This window comes from Engystomops pustulosus, chromosome 5 (genome assembly GCF_040894005.1).
Source record: "Engystomops pustulosus chromosome 5, aEngPut4.maternal, whole genome shotgun sequence".
Taxonomy (NCBI): domain Eukaryota; kingdom Metazoa; phylum Chordata; class Amphibia; order Anura; family Leptodactylidae; genus Engystomops; species Engystomops pustulosus.
In genome coordinates this window covers 58,473,120-58,495,293 of record NC_092415.1, presented here as the reverse complement: position 1 = coordinate 58,495,293, position 22,174 = coordinate 58,473,120, and the positions used below count along the sequence as shown (strand labels likewise).

The 22,174-nt window shown below is 42.9% G+C and overlaps 1 protein-coding gene and 1 long non-coding RNA gene across 3 annotated transcripts in view; one reads left to right on the top strand and one right to left on the bottom strand.

Annotated features, from left to right (window-relative positions):
- Window positions 1–21,773, bottom strand: part of ABHD3 (abhydrolase domain containing 3, phospholipase) — a 45,293-nt gene extending 23,520 nt beyond the window's left edge. Inside the window, exons 1-3 of one of the 2 annotated variants that reach the window (XM_072152090.1) lie at window positions 21,502–21,772; window positions 21,256–21,419; window positions 308–493 (exon numbers count right to left, since the gene is read on the bottom strand). In XM_072152090.1, coding sequence (XP_072008191.1) covers window positions 308–493; window positions 21,256–21,419; window positions 21,502–21,660 — 509 coding nt within the window. In that variant the 5' untranslated portion in view covers window positions 21,661–21,772. Of the gene's footprint in view, window positions 1–307; window positions 494–21,255; window positions 21,420–21,501 lie in introns of both variants that reach the window. The other variant, XM_072152092.1, reaches the window with a different exon arrangement.
- On the top strand, window positions 5,113–15,574 carry LOC140132827 (uncharacterized). Its single transcript, XR_011855722.1, has 3 exons — window positions 5,113–5,428; window positions 14,509–14,642; window positions 15,063–15,574. It is a non-coding gene; the product is annotated as an uncharacterized lncRNA (long non-coding RNA).
- Window positions 21,774–22,174: the final 401 nt, after the last annotated feature.

The window sequence follows — 22,174 nt, the reverse complement described above, 5'->3', positions numbered from 1 at the left end:
GGGTGTTTTAGGTTCACTTCTGACTGCTAGAGATGCATTTGTAGACAGGAACACTTCTATTTCTATAAAACTTCCTGAAAGTTTACTAAGCAAATCAGAAAATGCTGATGATACAATATTATAAAAATAGACATCTAAACCACATATATAACACAATGATGAGTTCCCTCGGCTGTAGTAAGGTAATAGTCTCCGTTTTATCAGATGGAGAGACTGGGCATCTAGTTCACCTCCAGCTTATTAGGTTGCACGGAAGAATAGCTGATAAAAAGAGTCTGCGTTTACTTTCTACATTATTAAGCATTACCTGTACCCAAGAGCTTCGCTGTGCTTAATCATATGAAGAATGTAGGATTCCCGGCTGGTTCCTGTGAGGCCGGGTAATATAAGGATTGTAGGCCTTGTGTCAGCATCAGGGTAACGTGTATTATCATCATCATTACTAAACCAGTCCAGCGAAATCTGCCCTCCATCTGCTGTCTTAATAAGCTCGCTGTAAGACACAATAGTAAAAAGAACATTTTAATTAGATTTCAGCTAAGACGCTGCAATGATAACTGAATACATCTTGACCAGGAGAAGTGGGGTTATGCGACACCCTACAAGGAAGGGACAGAAAGCTGCAGCTTGCCTTCAAAATGGGAAGCCTGATGTAAAAAGTGTCTGGGCCTTGTGACACGTGGTCAGCAATGCTGCACAATCCATCCGCAGGATTATGCTAATGCTCTGGAGTGACAACAGTGATCGCAAAGTGCCAACACAGCTATTTAATAACTAAGTTATAGCTCCCTACTCTGTCACAACATTCATGGTATCGGCCTCTTAAGGACACCAATACAGTGGCAATAAGAAGGTTAAATTTGGAATCCTCCTGTACAGGAATAGGGTCAGCAGAACCTCCACAAATAATCTGGTCCTTTCCACACTTTCTCACTCTTCCTGCAGTCCGAAGTGGCCAAGGATGTATTGTGTTAAAAAAGCACTGAGAGCAGCATATCTTGAGTTGCCTGAGACGGCAGGAAGATTCTTTGAAGAGTCCTGTGTGCTGATCTTCCTCCATGACTTGGGTGCTCATAGAGAGTGCCCTCAGTGCCACCTCTGGCACCCGTGCCATAGGTTCTCCACCACTGGACTAGGGGATAAGTGGTAAATTGTTTGGGGTCAGAACATGGACACCATTTGATCACAAGAAAAGGGGTCTCTTGTCTCATCTCAATTTAGTGGCAGTAAGTCTGGAGGACATGCTACCACATCACCCTTAAAATAGAAGAGGGGTTCAATAGAAGAGAATATTTAGATGACTCACATGCCTGTTTTTACCAGTGTTCTCGTCATGGTGTGGTTTTAACCATCTATCATGTTTCCATGATTGTATTGTATTATATGATGGAGGGCGCTGATATTTAGACTACAGCGCCAAGCACCCAGACTACTGCTGAGTGATGAATCCAAGCCATCTCTGTTGATTATCTGGATAAAATTTGTGTCAATATATTTTTACTCTTGTCTTTCTTTGAATGGATATAAGTTAAATTATAGTTATTTTCCATTTTACCAGAACTTTCATTTATCAAATGGTGCTATGCATGGTAGTAATGTTATAATCCCATTAAATTCCTGCTTGACTGACAATACAATACAAGTTCATTCTGCAAACCAACCGAACACAGAACCATACTACAAACAGTACATATACAATAAATCTGCAGGAAATGCCATTAATATTTGGCTGAAAACTGATGACCCTTATATCAGAACAAGGGACCCCACTTTCACTAAAAATGGTGATCCACATACATAATGTTCAGTAGTGGAAATGCTTTATTTGAATGTTTGTCACTCCCCTTCATGCATGTGACAAAATCGATTGTCAATCGACAGAAACATTCAAACCCCAACTAATCGGAAGAGCAAAGTACGACCAGACAGTCTTATACCAAGACAGATTAATCATCCAGCATAAGACACTATGAAAAATCTGGTGCAGCATTAGATTGTCTAGTCTGATCTTAAAGGGGTTTTCCCACTAAACAAGCTAGGGCCTAACTTTCTGATCAGTGGGGGTGTCAGTGATCAGCTGGGCTGATGGAGATTGCTGAGTACGGCGCTTGGCAATCTCTGTCAGCTCCATAGAGATGAATGGGGCAGCCTGGCCATCTGCAACAGGCTGCTCCGCTCACCTCAGGGAGCGACGAGGAGTCCGACAGGGGTACATCGGACCCCCGTTCTTCTGTGGGGGTCTCATCACTGTCACCCCCACGATCAGCAAGTTATGCCCTAGCCGATGGATAGGGCCTAACTTGTTTCGTGGGAAAACTACTTTAAGACACTATTGATAAATCTGCTCCATTGTTAGGTGTTTAAGCTTACATTCACATCAGTCATTGCCCTCATGGTATAAAATGTGTTTTTTCTTGTACTTATGTCACACATCCTTTTCAAGTGCAATACACTAATGTAGGTTTCATGTGGAAGTTGCAAAGCATTGCAGTCTATACATGGAGCGCAGGTCACGGCTTCCTAGCCATTACTCATTCATTGCCATTTATGGATGTAGCCACACTCAGCATTACTTTCAGTCACAACCCCCTGCTCTAAGTAGAGAAAGCAAATTAAGGTGATTAAAGGAGATGTCTTGTCAGGATAACCACATTTCTACATACAGCCCCACAAGCAACCAGCTGTTATCACCCGGGTAAGCTGTGGGCACACAGTCAGGTCTTGTAGTATTACACGGCGCCAGGTCAAATGAATGTGAAACCATTAATACATGTTCATGCCAAAGTACTCCGGAGTAAGGGCTGCTTTATGCAGTCATTCACATGAATCCCTCTGTCCCTGCTTATCAGGACAGTCACATACAGTTATAATTGAGGCGATACTCATCAGAATCACAATAGGTTAGCCCCCTCATCCTCATAAGCTCTCGCGAGCAGGGCCCTCACTCCTATTGTTTCATATGACTATGACTCTGTAATGTCTTATTTTATTGTATATGTTGCCCCATAATCTGTATAACGCTACAAAATATGATGGTGCTATATAAATAAAGATTATTATTAGTTATACTGTAATAGCAGGAAGCTAACCTGTCAATTTTTACTGTGTCAAAGTAATGGATGGGAGTAGAACATATCTAATTTACATACTACAGAAAAAATACCCTAAAATGCAAAGTTGCCTGTTCTGAGTGTTAACTGCAAGGTTGAAAACGCTACATCCGGATTATGATGTCAGTAATGGAAAACCTGCTGTGGACTTGCTCCGTGTGCTCTGGACTGAAACAGTCCCACAAATTTCACTTGGGTGCGTCCACACGTTCAGTTTTTGATGCCCAAACTCGGAGTGGAGTGAACATAGAGGAGGAGTAGCACTTCTTAATGACAAGTCCTCACCCATTATGATTTTGGCTTCAAAAAATGCATCTCAAAAACTGAACATGTGGCTGCACCCTCAGACATAACTCTCAAACTTACTCTTTGAATAAGTTGCTAGTTTGGTCATTTTAACCACAAGGTAGACTGCTCCCAGTCATGATTTATTGCTGCAAAATTTGCACCCAGTTGTTTCAATACATCTCCACACTGCACTACTAGAAATACCACATTGATTTTTACTGTATATGTATACCAGGGCGGGCTGCGGCCCGATCGCATCAGTGTTTCTATGGATCCGCCTGCGATCGGGAACAAGCCGATTAAATTAACGCAAAACACCGGCGGCTCGTTCCTGATCGCAGGCCGCCCCTAGCCACGCCCCAAACCGCCCCCTCATGAATATGTCGGACAGCTTTGCGAGCTGTCTGACAATTACACTGTACCCCGCCGCTGTGTTAGATAGCATTACCGGAGGTCTCCGATAACGCTATCACTCTAACACTGCACTAGTGCCAAAAATTTGGGTGACAGGTCCTCTTTAATGCATGCGTTTAAAAATGCATTGCAATAGCTGAAAAGTGATTTGCATAATTAAACTGCTGTTTACAAATGTGTATACAAAATGCAACTGTTAACGTTGCGGTTATCGCATTTGTTTGTTAACGCAATGTTAAAGTATGTGTTAACACATGTGTTAACATTTGCATTTTGTAAACGCAAGTGTTAACAGCTGTTGAATTAGGCAAATCACTCTTCAGCTATTGCAATGCGTTTTTAAATGCATGCGTTAAACGTGACGTGTGACCACACGCTCAAAGATTACCTTATGTATTACAGCCCTTTTTATTTAAGTACACTGTGCCCTTTACTTTCTATATATAGCAGTAGTGCCCCCCTAATTTAACCAAAGCCCAACCCCTGGGACTACACAGTGTATAGTTATTATAGGGGGACAATATAGTTATTGTAGTGAGAATGTATATAGTTATTATAGGGGGCTTTATATATTTATTTATGTGGGTTGTATATAGTGATTGCTGGGGGAGCTGTATACAGTGATTGCTGGGGGAGCTGTATATAGTGATTGCTGGGGGAGCTGTATATAGTGATTGCTGGGGAAGCTGTATACAGTGATTGCTGGGGGAGCTGTATACAGTGATTGCTGAGGGAGCTGTATATAGTGATTGCTGGGGGAGCTGTATATAGTGATTGCTGGGGGAGCTGTATATAGTGAATGCTGGGGGAGCTGTATATAGTGAATGCTGGGGGAGCTGTATATAGTGATTGCTGGGGGCTGTATATAGTGAATGCTGGGGGAGCTGTATATAGTGAATGCTGGGGGAGCTGTATATAGTGATTGCTGGGGGAGCTGTATATAGTGAATGCTGGGGGAGCTGTATATAGTGAATGCTGGGGGAGCTGTATATAGAGAATGCTGGGGGAGCTGTATATAGTGAATGCTGGGGGAGCTGTATATAGTGATTGCTGGGGGAGCTGTATATAGTGAATGCTGGGGGAGCTGTATATAGTGAATGCTGGGGGAGCTGTATATAGTGATTGCTGGGGGAGCTGTATATAGTGATAAAAATTCATAAGACTATTTCTCAGCATAGACTTTAATGATTATTTGCAGGTGTAGCCCAGTGAAAACAGGGGTATCATGATCTCTAGATCCCTGCCTCACAAACACAGCACACTACTACACAGCAACTATAGAGTTAACTAAACAAAGCTGCTGTAGTGACATCACACAATATTGTTACATTTTGCAGAGACCAGTGCAGACCAGGCCCAGTGTCTGAGTTGTTGTAGTGCAGAGCAGGTGCAGTGTCTGTGTGGTAGTGCACCAACCTGTAGCAGCAGAAAACACCTCAGCAAAGCTGGAAAGAGATTGCACATTAGTTGCACATAAGAAAGAGCTGGAAGCACAAGATATTTCTGTACAGGACAGAGAGAAAGAATATATGTAACTGCAGAAGCTACAGAGGATCCAGAGACATGTGCAGAGGGAGGACACTGGAGCACAGAGACACCTCAGCCTCATACATCAGGTACTGAAGTCACTGCCCCGGCCCCTAGAACTTGTCTTGGATTATTATTACTGTGGTTGGTGTCTGAAGTGTTTATACTGCTGAGAATAAACTGTTCAAAGAGACTGTGGAACATGTGCTTATCTATCTGGGCCTAATATCCCCTAAACTACACACCCTCAGAATCCTAAAAGAACTCGCCCCTGCTAGCCCATCGCGGTCTGGCGTGTGTGGCTGTTACACAGGGATAATAGATCTAGGGTTAAATACAGGGAGGGGGCAAAACAAATTTCTCAAATAATCAAGGTGTAACTAAAAATATGAAGCCTTCTCTCCCCAGCAGATGGTTGTTATCTGAAATCAGCAGGATACGCAGGAGGAGAAGAGGCTAAATCTTAAATCCTTACACACAAAGATAATATTTTCTTTAAGTCTATCAAGTGATTGTCTGTAAGGTGTTTTATCATCAGAACCTCTGTTAACCTCTGTCTCCTTACCTAGCTACATTATGAGGATGTATGGAAGTAAAGTTTATTTACTTTGCTACATCAAGTGTAGGGAAAAAGTGAGAAAACATAGGACACAATCTTTCCTTTAACAAAGAATACTATGAATTATATTATCTGCACTATTGATTTTTTAATAAACAGTTTCAAAGGTTTAGTTATCCTATAATTTGGATGTGTTGATTACCACGCTAATTGACTAATCAATAAGAGCACATCTATAAGCAGCAACTTCATCTCTAGATATAACAAACACCTATAGATACATTACAAAAGACTTGCCAAAATTGCTCCATCACCACAATTCTACTACTTTTTAGCGTTCCCAGCAAAAAAATAAATAAAATATACAAATTGTCAAATGTGAAAAAAAATTTCTAATTCTTAACACATAATTTACATGTAATTTTCACAATGGAAAAGTTTCCCCCTAACAGAAGGAAAGTCCTGGGATCTATAATTCACACAAAAGCTTAGCGTCTTATTCTGTGTCATGTGACTTTCTGAGGAATGTGCAAGCCAGGCCAGGCCTGAAAGTGTTAATTTTCAACAATGCTCCAATTCATGGGAGTGACAGCAGAGCACAATGCATGGCCCCAATGATTCTTTCTCAAAGCATATGGCCAGCTCAATGTGCAACCATAATGGTGCCAGGGCTCGGTTACTACTTCCTATGGAGGTCTTTAAATTTTGTATGCTACAGCTGACTAGATAGGTCTTTTAACCCTGTACATACAAAATAGGACAAATAAGTTAAAAACTGTAAATTATCTGTGTTGAAGTGAAACTAAAAGGGTCTAAAGGTTAACAGTTTAAGAGTAGACTACAGAGGTTGTCCCCTGAAATCCACAGGATAAGTGTAGGGCTGGCACCCCAAGCAATCAGGACCCGAGTCCTTCATGTGCACTTGTACTTAGGGGGACCCCATGGATTCTGACACTTATTTCCTTTTGATCATGCCAGAATAAATTTAGATCAATCTCACTACATACCTCCTATTTTAAAAACTTACACCAGAAATACACTTTTGGGTTCCAGCAGTCCCACCGATCACGAGAACGGGACCCCCAGCTCTCCAGTGTGCAGGGATCCCCTTATCACTAAACTCACTTTTCTATGGGAGTGCCCGACATAGTGAAGCACTGTACCCGGCTATATCCAGCACTGGAGCAGCGAGACACATGCTATGGATCTAATATGGGGACAACCACCTCGAAGGACATCTATCTGAAGAGTCCTTTTTAGCAGAGACTTTCCTTGCATGCCGTCAGATTTGGCTGCACCATGAGTCTCAACGTGCATGCGCAAGATTTTCAGACTGCCGGCTGACATCACCCGCAGTCTAATTGATAAAAAGGCGTGACCAATCGCTTTTAAGAAGAATGAGAGCCTGAATATATTATCAACCCCTGGAGACAGGAGACGCTCAGGTGATGTCCTCTGGCTCATTAGCATATTTGATCAAATTCTTTTTTTTTTTATTGATATCGCCCTGTCCCAAGACTGAATGAAAACGGTATAGGAAATAAGACCTCTTGATGAGTATGTACATTATAGGGCTTTGCCATCAGTAGTTCTGATGGTAGATGTCCTTTAAGTTCATCCAAAACAAGTTAGAGTAATGGGCTTTAAAAGAACCCTGTTATGAGGATGTGTTCTCACAAAATGTCACCAACCTTCTATGCTTTATACTGGGATTTTGTGCTGTGGCTTATTGACTCTCATAACCTTGTCACATAGTGGTCTTTGGTCTTCCAGATCTCTTCCTGCCAGAGTTTCCTCAAGTTTCCATGTGCATTTTGATATTATAGGAAACTGTACTGACACATTGAGGCACACGTATCATTTTGTTTTCTTTCGAAACTTTTTATCGTTAGCTGAAGTCGACATACTTTAGCAGTTCTATGTATCTTTCCAAATTTTAACTGCATTTATGGAATTATGCATAGATTTTACTTGCTTTTACACCTAAAAAGTCTCTAATTTGCTCTACAAAAAGTTGCAAAACAAAGACAACATCTGTCTTGGAAGATACATTTAGGAACAGACACGCTCACCGGCTCACTTCATAAGTCCCTGGCATATTCGCAAAAATGCACCCAAAAATTCCCCAAAAATAAAACATGAGCAAAAAGAATACAAAAAAACTGGTCAAAAAAAAAAAATGGGGGTCATTACGTGTTACCTGAATATTTCCAATTTGCCCCGATTTTTCCTGAATTGCCCCGGTTTTTTGGCACACGCGATCGGATTGTGGCGCATCGGCGCCGGCGTGCACGCGACGGAAATGGGGGAGGGCGTGGCCGAACGAAAACCCGACGGATTCGGAGAAACCGCCGCATTTAAAAAAAAAAAAAAAGTGTCGCTGGACACGCGCTGACCTTCACCAGGAATAGGAACTCCGACGGACCTCGGTGGACTTCAGCGCAGCAGCGACACCTGGTGGAGGAACTGCCTTAGTGAATCGCCGGAAGACCTGAATCCACCGCAGAGAATGCGCCGCTGGATCGCGAATGGAACGGGTAAGTAAATCTGCCCCAATGTCTTCTATTGACTTTATTGGCAATTTTTCCACAGGACTCCTCTGCTTCAGTTAATTGCTGTTTTCTTGACATTATAAGAGCAATGTAATAGTGTAATAGTAATAGTGTAATAGTAATAGTGTAAGGTAGTAAAGTGCTAATTACCCATCAGGGTACTGGCAAGCACGTGTATGTCTGCTTGCCAGTACCCTAATGGGTAATTAGCACTTTAGCTTTGGTATACTCTCCTTTAACTTTTTTGCACTTGCACTTTAGAAGCATACATTTTTCCTTGCACTTTATTATTAGAGAGTATCTTTTTCCATGGATTAATCATTGGCTGGTACCTATCAATTTAATGCATGCTGGCATACATACTTGTTGACATACTGGACCTTTTATTGGACACGCAGGCTTGTTCACTCACAGCATTTGACTGTATAGTGTGTGGGAGGAATTATTGTGCCCCACTGAGTGCTTTTTGCTGGTGGTTATACTGTGTGGACCCAAACCAGGGTCTCCAGTTGTTGTTTCATGTACAATACATGTTTTAAGAGATTTAAATGTATGTCTGATTATTTCTCTGTTTGGATCTAAATAAAAATTAATATTTGACTGTGATAGATGAGCATTTTTGGTGCATCCTGTCTTCTTGTTGGTTTAAAGGAAACCTACCACTTGAAGTGGCAGGTTTCCGATGGCAATACCGGGCACCAGCTCAGGGTGAGCTGGTGCCGGAGCTTATTTTAGCTAGTGTTTTAAACCGCGGTATCGCGGTTTAAAACACTTTTTAAACTTCATAGCCGGCGCAGGCAGGCACGCGCTCGGCGCTTACCGTGCACGCGGCTACATAGGAAGTGAATGAGAGCCGCGTGCACGGTAAGCGCCGAGCGCGTACCTGCCTGCGCCGGCTATAACGTTTAAAAAGTGTTTTAAACCGCGATACCGCGGTTTAAAACACTAGCTAAAATAAGCTCCGGCACCAGCTCACCCTGAGCTGGTGCCCGGTATTTCCATCGGAAACCTGCCACTACAAGTGGTAGGTTTCCTTTAATGTACAGTAATAGTAATAATGTCAGGTAGTACAGTAACCTGTAGTAATAGGTGTCAGGTATGTACAGTAACCTGCAGTAATAGATTGCATCTAATTTACCACCGTTGTTGGCTTTCTGTGCTACAGTGCTGTAGTCACCAATGTCTTCCCTGAAAAAGAAAATTCAAGCAATGCTCCAATGGCGACCATTCAAATTTTCTATTCCATGAGGAATCTACCATCAGAAGTAGATCTGATGGTAAATTCCTCCTGCCTCTGCTCTAGTCTGTAAGTTAATCATCCTGGTACCTAACCTAAACGATTTTTTAGTAACATGTAAATTAACTGCAGAGGCTACTGGGCGTGTACTAGCCTGGCCGGGCACTGGGAGTCAAGACAAGTACATGCAGTACTTACAGCAGTTAATTTACATATTTCTAAAATAAAATTTTTAACCTGTTAGATTAGGTTCCAGGATGATTAATTTACAGATTAGGGCAGAGGCAGACAGGAGGAATCTATCATCAGATCTACTTCTGTAGATTTCTCTCTGTAGGTTCCCTTTAAGTCAAGACCTTTTTTCTTGTAACTTGTAAAATGGTTTAAGAAGCATGGCACAAAGTTTGTTTTTCTATTCCCTAATCCTTCAGTGACTCACTTGCCACAGGGTTAACAGTTAGACACTGCTTATGCCACATTTTCAAAATCTAGAATATACATATCTCCCAACATATGCAATTGCATATGATAAACTGCAAACCATACTTTATCCAATGAATTTCAGAGGAAATAAAGCAGTTGCCGATACAGGCAGTCCCCGGGTTACGTACAGGATAGGTTCTGTAAGTTTGTTCTTAAGTTGAATATATATGTAAGCTGAGACTATATATTTTATAATTGTAGCCCCAGCCAAAATAATTTTGGTCTCTGTGACAATTGGATTTTAAAACCTTTGGGTTGTTATAAGAAGCAGAATTAGCAATAAAGCATAATATCAGACAATATCAGATAACTCTTAAAGCTGATAGCCTGAGACTATCGTACACTAAATTATCAACATACAGAAGTCCGTTTGTAACTAGGGGTAATCTGTAAATCAGGCGTTCTTAAGTTGGGGACAGCCCGGATTTAGTATTAGATTTAGTAAAACAATGCAGAATAATTTAGATTTTAGAAACTGTGCTCTGTGTGTGTCTCTTTACAATCCAGCATTCAGAGTAAAAACTCAGAAGAAGGGAGACCCTGGCCAGCTGATAACAGATGACAGCTCTTCCTGCCACGTCAACACGTCTAGTTGTCATACATGTGCTATCTGCAATGATAGCCAGAGTCACAGACAGCCTGCCCCTCATAGCATCAATGCAAGTCATACAGGCAAGACCTGTAACAGTAAACCTGGAAGCTGACTGAACAATGTACAACGATGCTGGAACAATGATCTTTCAATATTTATCTTTCAAATATATTGACTGTAGCGCTAGTAGAAACTTGGGTACCTTTAACACGATGATCTGAAAATCATGGCGGCAAACATAAACAAGTACTGGAGCTATAAATAGCAGCAATATCTCTGTGGAGTCGGTAAGCCAAATTCGGACTCCAGCTCCACCCAAAATGGTCACTGACTTCGACTCCAACTCCACAGCCCTGGTTTTCTGATGACTCTAGCATTAGTAAGATCAGTGAAAGCATTGCTTATTCCTCCTGAGCATGTACATAAAATGCAGCCACATTCATCTCAACTAATAGCCTAGAATTGGGACGCACAGCCACGGGTTGTGGTCTACACCCTGCTGACAATCCAATAAGTTCAATGAGCTCTTCCATAACTGATGAAAGCGTTCATTGGTGTAAAAGGTCAGGTAGTGGTGGTGCCGCTAAGAAATCCTTGCTTTGCTCCACTCTCTGTCCTGACCCTGACACCAGTTGTATGTGTCGGGGTTAGGACACATAGAAGCCACCCAGGGGACCCAGAAGTCGTAAGTACTTGTCAGCCTTACGGTACTGCTTCTGGGTTCTATATCTTTCCTGGCGCTGCCCTGCTCAGGTCCTGATGCCAATGCATACAACCAGCACAGGACGCATAGCGGTGCATGGAGTAAAGAAGAAGCTCTGGTGTGGTGCAGGGAGAAGAGCAGCCAAGAAAGGAGAGGATTTATGTTTTGTCTGCTCTGAGGTCTCCAGTATTTATAGTTTCCTGCTCTCATGGTCTCCGGTATTATTAACCCCTTACCTTCCTGACACGGTCCATTTTTTGACAATCTGCCCTGTGTCACTATAAGTGGTTATAACTTTGGAACGCTTTAACACATCCAAGTGATTTTGAAATCGTTTTCTCGTGACCCCATAAATTACCCCATTATAGAAACTACACCCCTCAACGTACGTAAAACAACTTTTAGGAAGTTTGTTAACCCTTTAATTGTTTTACAATCTCTCCAGAGTATAACAATACCCCCTATGTGGTGTTAACCTGCTGTATGGGCACACGCCAGGGCATCGAAGGGAAGCTGCACCATTTAGAGCAGATTATGCATTGTCACTTTTTATTGGCTATACAATCTTTATTTTTTGGGCAATTTGGACATAAAAGGGCTTATTTTCTGCAACATTAGAGGCACTTTACAAATACTTCATTTAAGTAGGTCTTTAGCTTAATGAGGATATTTTATTAACTCTAGAATGTATGGAGGAGAAGAAAATCGTCAAATTTTTTGGTGGTATTTATGATTTCTGGGGTGCCATTTTGTGCTGTACTTTGGTTGTTGGTGCATCCAGGACCTTTGATCTCCGAAGAGGCCCCCAGTATGACAATGTGGTCATTGGACCAATTAGGGTTGTTCACTCCTGGCCTATATCCTTAGATCAGGAACAGAACAGACATTTAAAGGAAATTTTATCATTTTTATTATTTATCATATTTTTGTGGAGTTAAAGTCGGTCTATTTTATCATGAATCCGACTCCACCAAAATGGTCATTGACTCCGACTCCACAGCCCTTCTAACCATGTGATCCACCTATACTAATGTGTCCACCTTGCTGTGTTTTTAGTTATATGTGTGTTCAGTTTTGGTGGATATGACATAACTTTGAAGGTTACCACATGGAATATATATTTGGGAAGGATAAATTCATCTGTGTCACTTGCAGAACACAGCTTTCTACTATGAGGTTAATAGTGGTATGCCTTGTGAATAGGAAGACTATATTGTTTCTGCATTAACTTTGGGACTTTTCTTTGACTTTTTAGGTAACATCAGTTTTTATGTTGCAGTTTGTTTTTCTTCTTTTTTAATGTCACTATGTTGTATGGAAAACAAGTCTCTGTATCTTCTAACTATGAAGAAAAATCAGTGGGAAGTTTTTTTTGGACAGATTTTGGGTAGTAGAGAATAAACAGTGTATGAATGGAACTCAGTTATGGAGAGGTATGTTTTAAGATACGTAAAATAATGTAGAAAAACAGCGATGTTAACCTCTGTGGGGTTTCTGTTACACTCAGCTTTTTAGAAGAACATAACGGAAACTAAAAAAATGGAAGGTTTTCATTCCCCATTGACTTCAATGTATGTACATTATTAATAGCGCAATTGAAGATACAGACTGATGTGCTATTGTTTTAGCTATTTAAAGGGATTTGCCCACCCATGAAAGAAAGTTTTTAAATTTGAATCCCCTAGTGATGTTTACACAATAAAGATAATTTTTAACCCCTCTACTTTAAAATTTTCAGCTGCATTCAAACGAACGTGTAGCACGGCGGTGAGAGGAGGGGGTGAGCGCTGGTCACCCCGCCCTTCTCCATAGAGAGACATGGCACACGGCGCCATAATACGGGGAAAGATAGGACATGCCCTATCTTTTCCCAGGTGTGGAATGGTACGGTACTGCTCCGTGCACCCACTGCCGGGGACCGTATATACTTCTCCCAACGACCGTGTGAATTCGCCACTTACTAAGTGTTATAGCTGTTTTAGCTCCTATCACTCAGTGATGGTCAGTGCAAAATTCCAGAGTGTGTGCGGACAATGGGGCTCATTTACTAAGGGTCCGAACGACGAACTTTTGTTGGGTTTCCCGAATATTTCTGATTTGCGCCGAATTGCCCTGGGATTTTGGCGCATGCGATCGGATTGTGGCACATCGGTGCCGGCTTTCACGTGACAGAAATCGGGGGCGTGGCCGTCGGACAACCTGACGGATTCGGTATTTTAAAAAAGAATTGTGTCGCAAGATCAGCACTTACATACACTGGGAAGAAGAAGGTGAACTCCGGCGGACCTCGGCGCAGCAGTGACACCTGCTGGATATCAGGCGCCTCGTCGGACAACGCGCCAAGGGTTCGCGACTGGACCGGGTCAGTAAACGAGCCCCAATGTGTTTAGATTATCAGGATAGAGGTTAGTTTATCAGGATAGAGGTTTATATACACTTTCATTTAGCTTCTGAACATTCTACTAGTATCTGAGACATAGAAAGAGAGATGAGACAGATCAAAGATGAGAGATGATGAAATCCATGAGATGGATATAAAACACAATGGGGCTCATTTAATAAGGGTCCAAACGCCGCACTTTCGTCGGGTTTCCCGCATATTTTCTTTTGTGCCGAATTACCCCGTGATTTTGGTGCACACGAAAGACCGATGGATTCGGACAAACTGCGGAATTTAAAAAAGGTTTTGTGTCGCAAGAATAAGCACTCACATGCACCCAGAAATAGCAGGTGAACTCCGGCGGACCTCAGCACAACAGTGACACAGGAAGGAACTCGGACGCACGATCTTAGTGAAATTGCGCCAGACTCGAATCCACGTCGGACAAGGCACCGTGGGATCGCGACGGGACCAGGTAAGTAAATCTGCCCCAATGACACTCTCAGCTTTGCTAACGCACCTATAACACACACTGTCAGTTCTGCTATATGCCTCCCTTCCGGATAGAGACCTTATCTTGCCTGTAGCTTGTAAAGTACGTCTCTGCACACTGCTGCTTGCCGACAGGAAGAGCCTGTGTCTCAACTGGTCTTTTTAATGCAGGGGGGAGGTGAAGGAGGCAGAGAGCACTGAAGCCGTGCAGACAAGAGAAGCTATTCATGAGAACAATCCGACCATAGTCAGAACATTTACGTTCGGATCCAGGGGCAATCAAACACCAGGACTTATAGAGACAGGTTGGAATTATATCTGTAAAATGCTGTATTTTTGTTAATAACATAGAATGTGTTATTTTGTTATCCTGAGTATATTTAAGAATCTTGTCTTCATGGGAATACCACATTAATGACGGAAGGGGAGAACAGCACCTAAAATATACACAATAGCCTTAGCATGTCACACAGTCACGTTATACTTACTTGAAACTTTTTTTTTAAACATTAAGCTATAATAAAATCAATTTACACTGGTAATAAAGAACTTAAAACTCCGTTAGAGAATATTAGTAAACAAAACGTTAAGTACCATAATTAAAAGAACTTGCAATGCATTAACAAAGAAGTGAGATTAATTTATTAATAATTAGATGTTGATAGGAGCCGGAAATCTTTTATTAGTTTTAAGCAAATGTTTTATCTTTTTCCCTGTTCCTTAAGGACCTGAATTATGATCACAATATCTGGACCTCCAGTGATTCTAATGAAGATCATATAGTGAAACCGGTCAACAAGACCATGGGAATTCAAGATGGCCACAATATGGAGACTATAAAGCCTTATCTTAAGTAGAATAAACACTCTGTGGTTAGAGCTGCAACCACTGTTGCAGTTGTTGTTGCAAAACAGTTTAATGACAAGATCCTAGAACTATAATCACTTCAAGCTCTATATGGCGTTCAGTGCTGTTCATGGACCTCAGGTGCTTTTGTTTTACCACAAAAGATTTTCATGATAGAAGCAATGCTTCGAGAATATCTCCGCACATACAGGGCCTGTTGTACCTCCATATATTAGGAGCATAAGAAGTTACAGAAGAGGGTGCATGCTCTCCTGTAGCAGCTCTATGAGAGTTCTGTAGAAATCAGAGCAGAATCACTGCTGTATATATGAGCCCATTATTCTCATGGTTGTTCCGGATAATTAATGTTTATTTATTCTGGTTCAATATGCTAAATCATATGATTACAGACCTCATCTATGCCCCATATATTTTTTTTTTCACACTGTAATATTAAGGTAATTATGCTAAAGTTGATTAAAATAATTATCATGGTTTAAATAGCAAATAAATGAGTAATCACAGTTTAGATACTACATCTGTACCAAAATCAATGAGCATAAAAACGTTTTACCAGTCAGGAATGTCACGGGTGGTCACGCGACCCATATCGCGAGTCGCAGGATCACCCATGCTGCCCTGCCCCCGCTCCTGGCTCGCTCCCCTCCGTTGTCCTAGCAGTCGGGTCCGCGTGCGGACCGCGGAGGGGAGCGAGCCGGGAGCGGGGCCAGGTGAGACGCGCTGGCGGGAGCAGGGCAGCACGGGTGAGCCTGCGACCCACTCCTTCTCCAGATTTAAAGGGCCAGCGCGCCATTATTGGCGCTGGCCATATTGCCCAATTCTATATAAGCCTGCCTCTTCCTGCAAGCACTACCGGATCTTTGTGCCTCACAGCCTGAGAGAAAGCTTTACTGCGATTAACCTGCGTTCCTGTGTCTCCTGCGTTCCTGTGTCCCTCCGTGTTCCTGTGTTACCTGAGTTCCTCCGTGTTCCCGTGTACCAGTGATCCTCCGTGCTGCTGTCCTGTGTGCTGTGTTCCCGTACCCCTCTGCTTGGACCTCCTGTTGCTGACCCCGGATTGAACTCTGACGTTGCATCTCTGCCTCCTGCCCTGACCCTGTGCCTGGACTTTGACCACGAGATTGATTGCTGTTCTTGTACCTCAACCTTGGTCGCCACTGCAGACAAGTCACGCCTGAGGAACGACCTGGTGGTACCACGCCGCAGCTTGTCTAACCCGCTTTGCGGCGGGCTCTGGTGAAAACCGGGTACCACTTAGACTCCGGTCTCAGGTAGTGGCTTGAGTCATCGTCTGCAGTGGTCCAGAGGATCCATAACCCGCAAGCCTGACAAGGAAGTTTTAGACGCCTTTTACACTTGCACAGAACACATGTTAGTTTTGACATGCAGAACCCGTATTGCATTCTGACCCATTGGGGTACATTTACTAACCCGGTCCTGTCGTGATCCCTGATCCGGACTGTCCGACGAAAATGAAGTCCGGCGCGATTCACCAAAATCGGATCTGGCAGCGGTTTATTCCCTACTCCTTGAAGAAAAAAAGCCGTCCTATCGGGTGAAATAGTTGTTGGCCCTTATAAGTGATAATAGTAATAACCGCGTTAGATTAATAATGATAACTTTTAGCTATTGCTGAAGTGGGAGCTTAGTCTGGATGTTGTCACCAGACGTGTACTGCACTACATGTAGTAGAGAGATGAGATATTGACCGGGAAGACAAACTGATATGACAACCTTACTGTTCCATGTAGATGTAGATGGTGAATATATCCGCACACTGGCGGATGAAGGCATCAATTTTGCCTCTGTCTGCTCAGTATACATTGGGGCTCATTTACTAAAGGGTCTGAATCGCCCACTTTCATCGGGTTTCCCGTCGTTTTCCGATTTGAACCGAATTGCCCCGGGATTTAGCTCCATGTGATCGGATTTTGGCGCATCGGCGCCGGCTTTCACGTGACAGAAATCGGGGGGCTTGGCCGTCGGACAAGCCGACAGATTCTGAAAAACTGCGGAATTTAAATAAGAATTTGTGTCGCAAGATCAGCACTCACATACACCAGGAAGAAGCAGGTGAACTCCGGTGGACCTCGGTGCAGCAGCGACACCTGGTGGATATCAGGTGAACGATATGCAGGCAGACCCGAATCATCGTCGGAGAAAGCGCCGCTGGATCGCGACTGGACCGGGTAAGTAAAGGTGCCCCATTGCGTCCAGCAGGAAACTCCGCATGAGAGCTGGAGAGCGCAGTATATACTCCGTGGTTGCCATAAGAGCCTACTGGGGATGGATGCAAATGTATTACATCCATCCCTGGCCTCCGCTGATCGTATGCTCTGGATGTTTTCCCAGTGATGTAACTGTCTGTATACGGAAACTCGGAACATTATCGGCAGCAAATCACTGACTGCTGCTGATTTTCGTTCTGCTTTTAGGGGGTGGAGCCGAACCGGAGAACAAATGTCACTGTATGATCATATAGTGGAATACGCCCAAGCCCTCTCAAGGTATGGATACATTGAGAGTCCTCCCCGACATATCCTTACAAAGGAGGACTAAAAGCATGTTCTAAAATGTTCTAAAATTAGCTTTAAATTAGCAAAATGGAGTCACTTATATAATATTCATACAGTTATTGTATTGTGACGTCAGAATCTGAGGATTATACTGTACATAGGTAGTATCCATGAACCCTTCTATCTCTTCCTGCCGTGTATGACAGATCTGTCAGCCACAGACTGGCTGATGTGTAATGGTTTCTCTCTTTTCACACTTCTGGCCACTTGTACACGGTGTGGATTATGGATGGAAATTTGCAACACAAATTGACATGTCCCAGTTTTTACTACCCGCACTGTGGGTCACTTTAGGTGCAGCGTGTAGCTGAGATTAATCATAATGTCATCTACTTTGCAGGTACAGGCAGTCCCCCGATCTTAAAGGACACGATGAAGGATTGTAAACCAAACACAATGACATACTGGAGTGTGCCCCCACTGGCAGGGTCTGCTCTTCTTTTAGCATCTTATTCCATGTTTTTTTTTGTTTTGTTTTTTTCAAAAAAAGGCCTTTAAAATTATACATAGGTGTTACTGGAGCATTTGCATGATTTTACAGCCTCTTTTTCTTAAAAACAAGGGAATAAGAAGCTTAAAGACCAGTATGTCAGTGTGTTTGGTTTACAATCCTTGAACCTGGCGGTAGATGTCCTTTAAAGGAAACCTACCATTTCAAATGGTAGGTGTAAGCTGTAAACACCGAGCACCAGCTCAGGGTGAGCTGGTGCCGGTGCTTAGTTTCGTTAGTGTTAAAACCGCGGTATCACGGTTTTAACACTTTTTAAACTTTATAGCAGAAACTGCTTCGGAGCTGCGTGCGCCTGATTTCTGCTGCGACATTCGGATGGTAGGGTCAGAATTTGGCGTCAACAACATGAAAGCATGGATCCATCCTGCCTTGTATCAACGGTTCAGGCTGGTGGTGGTGGTGTCAAGGTGTGGGGAATATTTTCTTGGCACTCTTTGGGCCCCTTGGTACCAATTGAGCATCGTTGCAACACCACAGCCTACCTGAGTATTGTTGCTGACCATGTCCATCCCTTTATGACCACAATGTACCCAACATCTGATGGCTACTTTCAGCAGGATAATGCGCCATGTCATAAAGCTGGAATCATCTCAGACTGGTTTCTTGAACATGACAATGAGTTCACTGTACTCAAATGGCCTCCACAGTCACCAGATCTCAATCCAATAGAGCATCTTTGGGATGTGGTGGAACGGGAGATTCGCATCATGGATGTGAAGCCGACAAATCTGCGGCAACTGTGTGATGCCATCATGTCAATATGGACCAAAATCTCTGAGGAATGCTTCCAGCACCTTGTTTAATCTATGTCATGAAGAATTGAGGCAGTTCTGAAGGCAAAAGGGGGTCCAACCTGTTACTAGCATGGTGTACCTAATAAAGTGGCCGGTGAGTGTATGTAGTTGTACACGGTACAAGTATATATGTGGGTGTATATGTACATGATTCAGGTATATATGTAGGTGTATGTGTACACGGTACAGGTATATATGTACATGATGTAGGTATATATGTACATGGTACAGGTATATATGTAGGTGTATATGTACACGGTACAGGTATATATGTAGGTGTATATGTACACGGTACAGGTATATATGTAGGTATATATATACACGGTACAGGTATATATGTAGTTGTATGTGTACACGGTACAGGTATATATGTAGGTATATGTGTACACGGTACAGGTATATATGTAGGTGTATATGTACATGGTACAGGTATATATGCACATGGTACAGGTATATATGTAGGTATATGTGTACACGGTACAGGTATATATGTACATGGTACAGGTATATATGTAGGTATATGTGTACACGGTACAGGTATATATGTAGGTGTATATGTACACGGTACAGGTATATATGTACATGGTACAGGTATATATGTAGGTATATGTGTACACGGTACAGGTATATATGTACATGGTACAGGTATATATGTAGGTATATATATACACGGTACAGGTATATATGTAGGTATATGTGTACACGGTACATTTATATATGTAGGTATATGTGTACACGGTACAGGTATATATGTAGGTATATATATACACGGTACAGGTATATATGTAGGTATATGTGTACACGGTACAGGTATATATGTAGGTGTATGTGTATATGGTACAGGTATATATGTAGGTGTATGTGTATATGGTACAGGTATATATGTAGGTGTATGTGTACACGGTACAGGTATATATGTAGGTATATGTGTACACGGTACAGGTATATATGTAGGTGTATGTGTATACGGTACAGGTATTTATGTAGGTGTATGTGTATACGGTACAGGTATATATGTAGGTGTATGTGTATACGGTACAGGTATATATGTAGGTGTATATGTACACGGTACAGGTATATATGTAGGTGTATGTGTACACGGTACAGGTATATATGTACATGATGTAGGTATATATGTACATGGTACAGGTATATATGTAGGTGTATATGTACACGGTACAGGTATATATGTAGGTGTATATGTACACGGTACAGGTATATATGTAGGTATATATATACACGGTACAGGTATATATGTAGTTGTATGTGTACACGGTACAGGTATATATGTAGGTATATGTGTACACGGTACAGGTATATATGTAGGTGTATATGTACATGGTACAGGTATATATGCACATGGTACAGGTATATATGTAGGTATATGTGTACACGGTACAGGTATATATGTACATGGTACAGGTATATATGTAGGTATATGTGTACACGGTACAGGTATATATGTAGGTGTATATGTACACGGTACAGGTATATATGTACATGGTACAGGTATATATGTAGGTATATGTGTACACGGTACAGGTATATATGTACATGGTACAGGTATATATGTAGGTATATATATACACGGTACAGGTATATATGTAGGTATATGTGTACACGGTACATTTATATATGTAGGTATATGTGTACACGGTACAGGTATATATGTAGGTATATATATACACGGTACAGGTATATATGTAGGTATATGTGTACACGGTACAGGTATATATGTAGGTGTATGTGTATATGGTACAGGTATATATGTAGGTGTATGTGTATATGGTACAGGTATATATGTAGGTGTATGTGTACACGGTACAGGTATATATGTAGGTATATGTGTACACGGTACAGGTATATATGTAGGTGTATGTGTATACGGTACAGGTATTTATGTAGGTGTATGTGTATACGGTACAGGTATATATGTAGGTGTATGTGTATACGGTACAGGTATATATGTAGGTGTATATGTACACGGTACAGGTATATATGTAGGTGTATGTGTATACGGTACAGGTATATATGTAGGCATATATGTACACGGTACAGGTGTATATGTAGGTGTATGTGTATATGGTACAGGTGTATATGTAGGTATACATGATGTAGGTATATATGTATATTATACAGGTATATATGTAGAGGACACCGTTGTACTCACTTGTGGTAATGCACATGCGGCTTGACAGTGATGAATGGTCTGAGCAGTGTCTGGGCTCGTCCCTCCCAGCACCACACCGTGGGGTAGTAAGTTTCCGTCACCGCCGGGCAGTGCTGCTTCAGGAAGCGACACAAGGCTTCTCCCCCGGCCACCAGCTGAGGTCTCTGTGACAAGAAGCGACAATGACTCGGGGGCCCGGGCACAGGTGGCAGCAGATGCCCGGAGACATGGCTGACAGCCTCTTACCTTGGCGATGACACTAAGGTAGTAACAGGCATAGGCTGCACCAAAGCCCAGCACCAAGGACAAGCCCACCCCGGAGCCCAGCAGCCCCACCCGCACTTGGCTCTCCAGGTAGAGTGACAGCTCCCGGGTGAGTCCCTGCAGGCTGATGATGCCCAGCATTGTCCGTCCTGCTGTCACCCCTCCGCCACATGCAAAGGACACCGGGCGAGGATCACACAGGAGCCGGTGCAGCACTGGGATGGGGAGATTGTGCTATGCCTCCCCTCTAGCCAATCAGCGACTGGGAACTCGGGAGCTCCGCCTACTCGCCGGCTGCAGCCAATCGGCGCGGAGCAGCGCTCCCGGGGTGGGATACTAGTACCCGGCAGAAGGAGATAAACCGCAGACAAAGCAGCATCACCTCGTCCTGTCACATTGTGCTGCTGCCTGCTCTCCCCAGTGTGACCACAAGGGAGCGCCAGGGGGCGTATACCCGCCACCAGTGTGACCACTAGGGGGTGCCAGGGGGGATGTACGGGGCAGTGGCCGGGCATGTGCTATTTATATACCTGTCACCAGTGTGACCACTAGGGGGTGCCAGGGGGGATGTACGGGGCAGTGGCCGGGCATGTGCTATGTATATACCTGTCACCAGTGTGACCACTAGGGGGTGTCAGGGGGGATGTTCAGGGGG